Raw genomic sequence first — 9,320 nt, 5'->3', positions numbered from 1 at the left:
GGTACTGTGTGTGTATATATATATATATATAAATAAATAACAGTTTAGTCATTGAGGAGAATGCAAGGACATACATCATAAGAAATGTATTGAGAAGACGAAAGGCGAATACTGCACATTAAACAATATAAAGTGTTTGTGCCCTTATGTTAACTTTCCCTGGGCTTGATCCATTCTTCAAAAGGAAGGAGAATGGGGTCCAGTCTCACCCCCAATCACAAGACACACAGTAACAGAACAAAACAGTCATAACATATTATCAAACATCATTTAATCATTAATTTATCTATTTACAGCAAAATGAGGAAAAGTCATTGTTTTCAAAGTAAAAATCTCATATTACAGACGAGCACTGAATGAACATCCATGGGCAGTCAAGAACATGACCGAAGCACAGGAAATGGCCCTCGATTCACGTCTGTCACAACTACCTCTCCGCCACCACTGACCGGATCTGACCTTTCTTTCTGAACATGAGATCGTAACACAAGTTGGTCTGTAGGAGTGAATGAACACCCATTGTTGTCCTGCCTGCGGCAATTGTAGACAATCATTTTTATACTCAACAATGACAACCACACCAGCCGTTTTTCTACACTCCTGTAGTTCACTAGATCATAGTTTAATGTTTCTCCCACTCCTCCCCATACATTCACCCCAATGGGATAACGATAACAGTCAGTAAAACATGCTCTCTGCCAGTCAAGAGTCAGTACAGTCCCACAGCCCACACAGGAGGTTCTGTCACGGTTCTCCGATAGTTGAGCCTCTCTCACTGGCTCTCAGTAGCTGTAGATCATTCTGTGAGGCTTGTTTGATGGTTCTATGACGGTTCTGTGATAGTTCTGAGTCGTGTCTCTTTGACCCTCAGAGTATCTAGATAGTCGTGTGTGGGTTCTGTGAGGGTTATCTGATGGTCCTGTCATGGTTCTGAGTTGTCTCTGTCTGGCCGTTAGATGAGCTGTAGGCTTTCTACAGTGATGGAGTCCATCCCCAGACTGTTAGATGAGCTGTAGGCTTTCTACAGTGATGGAGTCCATCCCCAGACTGTTAGATGAGCTGTAGGCTTTCTACAGTGATGGAGTCCATCCCCAGACTGTTCTCCAGGGCTGTGTGGTAGATCTCTATAGCCTCAGCCAGGGGCAGGGTTCCTCCCTCACTGGTCTCTATGATGGCGATGGTCTCCCCAAACTCATTACACATGATGGTGGGAGTGCCCTGGGTCTGGATAGGAAAGGAAGCATTGTATGGAGGATGTGAGAGAAAAACATATTTGAACAACATATTTTTTCAATTTTACAGACTCACACACCCTCAGAGTCCGCAGACAGACAGACCCCGCCAGCCCCTCCCCCTCACCTGCTGGAGGTCCGACGTCTGTATGTGGATCAGCTGAGGCTGCCCATTGGCCAGTTCCACCTGGGATGCCTCCACTAGCGCCACGGCGGCGCTGGTCTCCATGGCAACCTGTGCTGCGGCCGCCTCCTCCTGCCCCTGCTGGCGTGCGTGGGTCTTCCTGTGGTTCCGCAGGTTGGAGAAGGACTTGAAGGCCTTGCCACACACCAGACAGGCGTGGGGGCGCTCCCCCGTGTGTGTACGCCGGTGCTCCGCCAGGTGCATGCTCTGGACAAAGCCCTTGTCACATATTTCGCAGCGGAACGGCCGCTCCCCTGTGTGTGTGCGCAGGTGCTCTCGCAGGTGCGTGTTCTGCCGGAAGCGCTTGCCACACAGGTTGCAGGGGAAGGGGCGCTCTCCTGTGTGGATGCGCTGATGCAAGGCCACGCCAGAGGAGGAGACAAACAGCTTACCGCAGGTGAGGCACTGGTGGGATTTACCCCTGGGCACTGCACCACCACAGGACCGACCAGGAACCAGGCCGTGGCTCAGCTGATGCAGACGCCAGTTCGCTGCAGAGTTGAGCTTCTTCCCACACACAGTGCAGTCCAGGCCCCCTCGCGTGCTGCTGGTGGTCCCTGGGTCTTCTGAGGTGGAGGGCTCTGAGAGGGGCTCCCCATCAGGGCACACTTGGCTCTCTAACCCTCCCTCTCCGTCTGCCTGAGCCTCAGTGGGGTGGACCTCCTGACAGTGGCGGTCTCTCTTCCTCCTGTGCAGGAAGCCAGCCTGGCAGTGGGTGCAGGAGAACGGGGCCGGGGCCCCCGGGTGCACAGTGTAGCGGTGGGCGGCTAGCTTGGCCGGCCGTACAAAGGTGGCGGGGCAGTCCGGGCAGGGCGAGGGAGTGAGGTTGGCATGGAGCAGGCGGTGCTGCCGGAGGTTGGATGACTGGGTAAATGTCCGGTGGCAGATGTCGCAGCGGTAGGGGCGCACGCCAGAGTGGGTGAGGTTGTGGCGAGACAGGTTGGCCAGGGACGAGAAGGTCTTGCCGCAGTCTGAGCACTGGAAGGGCCGCTCGCCGGTGTGTGTGCGCAGGTGGTTGCGTAGGTGCATCTGCTTCTTGAAGGTCTTGGTGCACACGGAGCACTTGAAGCGGCTCTCGGAGACGTGGGCCGTATGGCGGTGTTTGACCAGGCGGAGCAGGGAGGGGAAAGACTGAGAGCAGGAGGGGCAGGGGAACGTGCCCCGGGGGCCAGAGGGGTTAGGGTCAGTAGAGGAACCAGGATCAGCGGTCTGTTCTCCAGGTTGGGACTCTCCACTGCCCCCTAGTGTCCCCTCCACATCCACCCCGTTCTCCTTTTCCCCCTCTGCCCTGCTCAGGGAGCTGGAGGCAGTGTCCTCCCCCGACCCGCCTATCTCCATCTCAGCCTCAGTGAGTGGGGCCATCAGGTTCTCCTCGCCCCCCTCCGCCTCCATGGGGCTGCCCTCACCTCCGTCCCCCTCCCTCAGGGCCCGGGCTCTCTGAAGGATGGACAGGGCTGACAGGGACACCCTCCTGGGGGCTGCTGGGACCTGCAAAGGACAACGTCAAAACACATGCTAATACATTGACCAGTATGGGACTGAATTTAACTGGAGAAACAAAACATTTGCACACATTTCTCATTGATGATTTGCGCAAAACATTTCTCAAGTTAGAATTTGGAACTATATGAACTATATTACCATTTTTAAAAAGAAAACGTGGTTACCAGGACGACAGGGGTAGGTGTAGCGGTGGCCACTTTGGTGGTGTGTGTTCTACGGTGGTACAGGAACTTGGTCATATTGCTGAAGGTCTTGGCACAGTGCTCACACCTGTGGAGCGGCTCTGCTGTGTGAGACTTCCTACAGGACAGAGGAGGGATGAAGAGACAGAGGTAGAGAGGGGAAGATATAAAAGAGAAGAGAAGATTTGTCTCAGAGACTTGAATCCAAACAGCATTCAAAAAAGCAATAGACAGAAAAACATTGGGGATTGTGATGGTTCATGACGATGAGAACATGATGTCTGTTCAGGCACCTACCTGTGTATGATGAGGGTCATTTCGGTGTTGAAGCCGTGACCACAGTCCACACACAGATACCGAGCCTCCCCGGAGTGAGTGCGCATGTGTGTCTGCAGCGACGCCGCCTTCTTAAACACCTTGTCACATTCCCGGCACTCGTACGTGCCATGCTCGTGCACGCGCCTGTGAGCCGCCAGGCGATTGGCTGACGTGAAGGTACGCTGGCATTGGCTGCACTGCAGGCATAGGGGTGTGTTTCCAGATCTTTTAGCCAGGGCGCGTCTCCCTGTTCCCTTCCCCCTCTCCTCTGCCACCCTCCCCCCATTCTCCTCCCTTCTCTCCTCCTCCGTCCCTCTGTCCTCCTCGTATCCCATCATCACCCCGTCCTCGCCGCTCTCCTTCTCCTGGGCCAGGAAGTGCTCCCCCTGGTGTTGCAGGAAGTCCTCTGGGGTCTGGAAGAGGAGGGCACACTCAGAGCACTCATAGGGGTGGAAGATCACCACCTCCCCCTGCTGCTGTTTCTCCTCCCGGACAGCAGACAGCGCCACCTCCAGTCTCTGGAGGCCGTTCTCTGGGACCCCCAGCTTTCCTACTGAGCCCACCCCAAGAGGAGTGAGCAGAGGGGGCAGCAGCTTGGCACGCCGTAGGCCGGGGGTACTGGAGCCATCGGCCAGGGCCTGGGCACTGCAGATCTGGAGACGCATGGTGGCCGAGCCGAGAAGGGGAGAGGCGGGGGGTAGGAAGGTGGCCCGGGAGGGGGTCGAGGGCTGAGGGGCAGACTGCTGTTGTTGTTGCTGCTGCTGGGCCAGGACCTGAGAGGGGGGCACAGACATGATCATTTATGAGTGAGAATAACTGGTAACTGGTTTTTAAAAGCTACGTGTTTTTGACATGAGGTGTGTACAGTACCTGTGCTAAGATCTCCCCGGCTTGTTGTTCACTCAAGACAAAGTTCTGAACACTGACCAAGGGTGTCACAGTACCATCGGGCTGCAGCACATACTCCTGGGAGAGAGAGGAGGGGGGAGGAAGTTTGAGCCAAGAAAGGAAACACCTAATTCTGCCTGTCTGCTTTTGCGCTAAAGAACTTTAGCCTGTAAGCCCTTTGATGAAAGGTTTACTGATGAAATGTGTTGGTATTTAATACTCACAGTCTCTGTGGCACTGTGTGTGCTGCTCTTGCTGTGGGTCTGTCTGTGGGCCAGCCACACCTCCGGAGAGTCAAACAGGGCCAGGCAGTCTAGACACTGGTACTGGATGGGCCCAGACACCTGGCCCTCTGTCCCTGCCTCGTCTGTCTCCAACACCTCACAGAGTTCTGGGGAACACAACGTTCAGCAGGTGAGTCTCACTTTATTTAACCAGGTAAGCCAGTTGAGAACAAGTTCTCATTTACAACTGCAACCTGGCCAAGATAAAGCAAAGCAGTGCGATAAAAACAACAACACAGAGTTACATATGGAGTAAACAAAACATAAAGTCAAAAATACAACAGAAAATATATATATAGTGTGTGCAAATGTAGCAAGTTATGGAGGTAAGGCAATAAATAGGCCATAGTGCAAAATAATTACAATTAGTATTAACACTGGAATGATAGATGTGCAAGAGATGATGTGCAAATTAGCAAAATAAATAACAATATGGGGATGAGGTAGTTGGGTGGGCTAATTTCAGATGGGCTGTGTACAGGTGCAGTGTTCGGTAAGGTGCTCTGACAACTGATGCTTAAAGTTAGTGAGGGAGATAAGAGTCTCCAGCTTCAGAGATCTAGCCCCTCTACGTTCAATCAACCTCTGCCTTTCCTCCTTGAAACAAACCACCACCTTTCACCCCCACTCCCCCTCTCTTCAAGACACATATCCACCCTTTCCAGTCCTCCACCATCCTCCCCCTCTCACCATGCTCCTCTGTCTCAAACCCTGCCTCTCTCATGTGCAGCTCCTGGTGCAGTAGCAGTTCATCTGGGTTCCTGAGGAGGGCGCCACACTCCAGGCACTGGTACTGGCTCTCCCCGTCCTCTGAGATGCCCTGGATGGCCATGGCCTCCCCAGTCTCCCCCTCTTCTCCCTCCTGCCCTGTGTGGATCTGCTGGTGTACCAGCACTTCTTCTAGGGTATTGAAGAGCTGGTGGCACTCGCTGCACATGTACTGGTGCTGCACGTCGTACATGCCCTCTGGGTCCTCCTGCTGGTCATCCATGGCTACTGCAAGGCGGTTTTTGTAGGACCGTGTCTGTGTTAGTCAGCACAATTAAATGAATGAGAAAAAGTATCCAGTCCTGGTCTGAGTTATATCTCAGTGTTACAATCCTGATACAAGTGTGCCTCGATGGTTGAATTGAAGACTTTGAAGTCTGTTAGCGAGCAAACAGTGTGTTGTGAGTTTTAGGGCTTGAACCAGTAACAATGATTTGTAAAGTCTAGTTTAGCTAGCCTCTTTCCTCATGTCTCGCACTATGATGTTCTGTGATGTCAGGACAACAGGGAGGGAGCCTGCAAAAAAGCAAAATACAGTAGGCTCAGTCAGCTATTTGGTATCACCTGTTCCAAACCCCAACTGCCCCATGGACATTATTTTAGTTTACAATGATGTAGGTAATTTCCATATAAAAGGACCCATGAGCACCAACATGTGAAGTTCATAGGAGCATATAACAATCTGGCCCTCATATAATCATGGCCACCTAATCATCCCCAGCTTCCAATTGGCTCATTCATCACCCCTCTTCTCCCCTGTAACTATTCCCCAGGTCTTTGCTGTAAAAGAGAATGTGTTCTCAGTCAACTAACTAAGGGTTAAATAAATACAATAAAATTAATTTAAAAAATATATATATCAAAATGGGTGTCACATTAAAGCTAAGAGTCTATATTTTTGGGAAATGAAGGCATAGATAAATGTTTCTAGTAATTGCTTTGATTTCTGGTCAAACAGATGGAAAAGGGGTCTTAGAAAACATCTACCAGAAAAAGTCTTAAAAAGGTATTAGAAATACATCAAAACACAATAATGTTGAAGTAATATTTAAGTAAATCTATATTTCGTTTTGGAGAAATTATTTGCCTTCTTAAACACTGCCTTGTGCCTTGTAATTCTGTTACCAAAAACCCACATATCTTTAAGATATTTTCTAATTTCTCTCCCTCATGAGGAGGGAGGATAATGAAAGTTCACAGAAGTAACAAGTAAAGGTAGACCTACCAATTAGTTAGTGTTTTTACGGTTTATGAATTATTAAGTGATTAAAACTCAATTCTGTTACCAAACCGGTAACAGAATTACAGATAAAACAGTAACGGAATTACAGCAATTGAATTGGCTACAATGTGAAATCAAATCATAGTCACAAACCACAGTTTGGAGGGCTAATGTCCTCACTTCCACTGGCATACTGTTATGTTCAGCTCATAACTGTTTTCTTTCTCTTTCTGTTTTCTGGTGGTCAAAGCGAGAGTGTGAAAACAGTCTGGACAACCCCTCCCCCTCTCTCTTCTCGCTCTCTCTCCAGTTAATGTTACCTCTCCCGGCTCTTACTGACACCTACCCATGAGCCCCCTCTCTTTCCATTTACTGTTACTGTAACCAGCATCCGCACCCGCTGAGCACCGACCGACACCGGACGTTGAAAAATAGTTGAAATTTCAACGTCCACTGACGTCATTTTTGGGGCCGGTCCAGACAAGCCTTGATTTGGCCCAAACATAGATGTCCATGATTGGTGACCAGACCAAATCTGAACCAATCATAGACGTCTATGTTTCACAAGTTTGGACAGCACAGTACAGTGAAGAAAAGTAGAGTATAGTTCAGTACAGTAGAGTTCAGTACAGTAGAGCACACTAGAGTACAGTAATGTACTGTATTGTACTGTACTCTGCTGTGATGTACTGTACTCTATTGTGCTCTACTGTAATGTCCAAAACTTGTGAAACATAGACATCTATGATTGGTTCAGATTTGGTCAGGTCCAACCGAATTTGGTCTTGTTTGGGGGCAGAGCTCATTAGAATAATAGCCAGCGTGTAGAATGATACCCATATATGCAAAGGATGATATTGCATATTTCTACCTTTGTGTACCTATTCAGGATAAATCACAATAAAGAAAATGACATTCATAGCCATAAATAATGCATTTCTGTGTAGTACAGATCAGGGACCCATGATGTAATTCCGTTTCTGTAATTCTATTACTTCACTTACTGTAGTTCAATAACCAAAAGAGATTTACCGTAATTCTGTTAACAAACTTTGCATCTACACTATTCTTCCAGTAAATGTTTTTTGTTTAGCATACATTTTAAAGTGAGAAATCTGAGTCTCAGCCTAATTCTTGCCCTGTAGCTATTACATGGTTCCATAAAATCGTCATAGAAAATAGAGCTCATAGCTACAAGCTAATCAGAAGCTGTTACAAGCAGCAGAAGCTAGCTGCACGCAGGCGCCAAATGGTGGCAGACGGGATGTGTATTGTTACATGCATTTTTTCCCCTACTCAAATATGGCATATAATTCATGCCATTTAGTTTATACAAGCTACATTGCTGCAGAACTGATCCTGTGTAGCATGATAGCTTGTAACATTGCTTCCTGTGTGTTATCATTCATGTGGCGAGCTGTTGGCGGCGCTCTCTCGGATATCCGAGACCTCATCGGGAGGCACCGCTGTCTCCTGACTGTGGCTCCCCGGCTCAAGGCGGTCGTCAGGCGGCGCTATCCACTTTTCCCCGCAGGTCTCCGGTAGACACGACAGGCCCTTCATTCCCCTCCCGTTCAAATAATCTTACCTCTCATCTACTGTCGTTGGGCAATCCGTCGTGAGGTAGCCACAAAGATCCGCAGAAGCAACAATGCACTCTCCGTTCCGTCTTTAAGCGAATAATGCACTGATTCAACGATACGCTTTTAAAATCGTGAACCTTCTGGCAAAGAAACATTTCGGTGCACGAAAAACATCGTTTGTCCGCGGATCGTTCCCCTGTTGTCGGCACGCTGGGCCGCCTGGCGCTCTGGCCCTGTGACTTTGGAAGGCAGTGATTGGATACATTCCCTGTCAGTCATCAAGCAGTCTTTGCTTGGCAGATAGGGCATTTTCACATAACGTACTGTATATTTGCTGTAGTGGGAGTTTACTGTCGCCATGTCGGTGTAGTTTGTCATTTGTTCTTGTATCTACTTTAGACCTGTTTTACAATTTTTTCAAACAGCACTCATCTGATCCTATTTGTTTAAACTTAAAATAATGGAAACTTTGAATAATGGATAATTGTTACGCTATATTAATATCACCATAATGAGAATATGTTTGCTAACCCTGCCATCTGAAACAGCAATAAAATGACTTCTATAACTTATTGAATTGCCACAGGCTGACACTCACCTCTGCTCCAACTCCTAAGCTGTCTGAATGAAGACTAGAGTGGCTAAAGGTGCTTGCCCACCAGGCAGTGAGAAGAATCCACTCTCAATTCTTCTGGTGATAACACCATGTGGACCTGCTATATTTTTTGATTTTCAAATCTCTTTTCATGCCAAGATGGTCAACTTGGTCTGCTCTTTTCTCTACCTTTGTGTGTGTATGTCTGTCTCACTGTGTGTGTGTGTAATTCTAAGGGGTCAGATCTTCAAACTGCATTGCTGACTTTTCCCAAATATTGCTTGAGATGTATTTATGCTGTTGTTGAGCCCCTGGGTTTCTCTACATCAGTGGTTCCCAACCAGGCGTACTAGGACCCCTGGGGGTACTTGGCCTATCCACGGGGGTACTTGAGAAGATTCAGGAGACCATAGGCTTACTGGTAAAATGCACATGAGGGGGTACTTCATGGCTACTCCGGGCAGAGCAAAATTCAGTTGATGGAACATTAACCGAAAAAGGTTGGGAACCACTGCTCTACATGTTCAACTCCTTAATGCAAATTACATTTTAGAGCAGTCA

At 48.7% G+C, this 9,320-nt stretch overlaps 1 protein-coding gene across 4 annotated transcripts; it reads right to left on the bottom strand.

The window, feature by feature from the left end:
• Positions 1-254: 254 nt before the first annotated feature.
• On the bottom strand, positions 255-9,155 carry LOC121586186 (zinc finger protein 135). 4 transcript variants are annotated; one of them, XM_041902703.2, is made up of 9 exons: positions 8,170-9,155; positions 5,282-5,875; positions 4,532-4,698; positions 4,290-4,385; positions 3,399-4,192; positions 3,084-3,219; positions 1,360-2,904; positions 1,006-1,224; positions 255-956 (listed from the first exon to the last, which is right to left on the bottom strand). In XM_041902703.2, the coding sequence occupies exons 2-8, from the start codon at positions 5,580-5,582 to the stop codon at positions 1,051-1,053; spliced, it is 3,213 nt and encodes a 1,070-aa protein (XP_041758637.1). In that variant the 5' UTR covers positions 5,583-5,875; positions 8,170-9,155; the 3' UTR covers positions 255-956; positions 1,006-1,050. The 4 variants fall into 4 exon arrangements, with proteins under 4 accessions (XP_041758637.1, XP_041758636.1, XP_041758638.1 ...); XM_041902702.2 differs by having other exon boundaries at positions 255-1,224; XM_041902704.2 differs by having other exon boundaries at positions 255-1,224; positions 5,282-5,615.
• Between the last annotated feature and the right edge of the window lie 165 nt (positions 9,156-9,320).

This window comes from Coregonus clupeaformis, unplaced genomic scaffold (genome assembly GCF_020615455.1).
Source record: "Coregonus clupeaformis isolate EN_2021a unplaced genomic scaffold, ASM2061545v1 scaf0731, whole genome shotgun sequence".
Taxonomy (NCBI): Eukaryota; Metazoa; Chordata; class Actinopteri; order Salmoniformes; family Salmonidae; genus Coregonus; species Coregonus clupeaformis.
The sequence above is the reverse complement of the archived record's forward strand: the minus strand, read 5'-3'. Positions and strand labels throughout refer to the sequence as shown.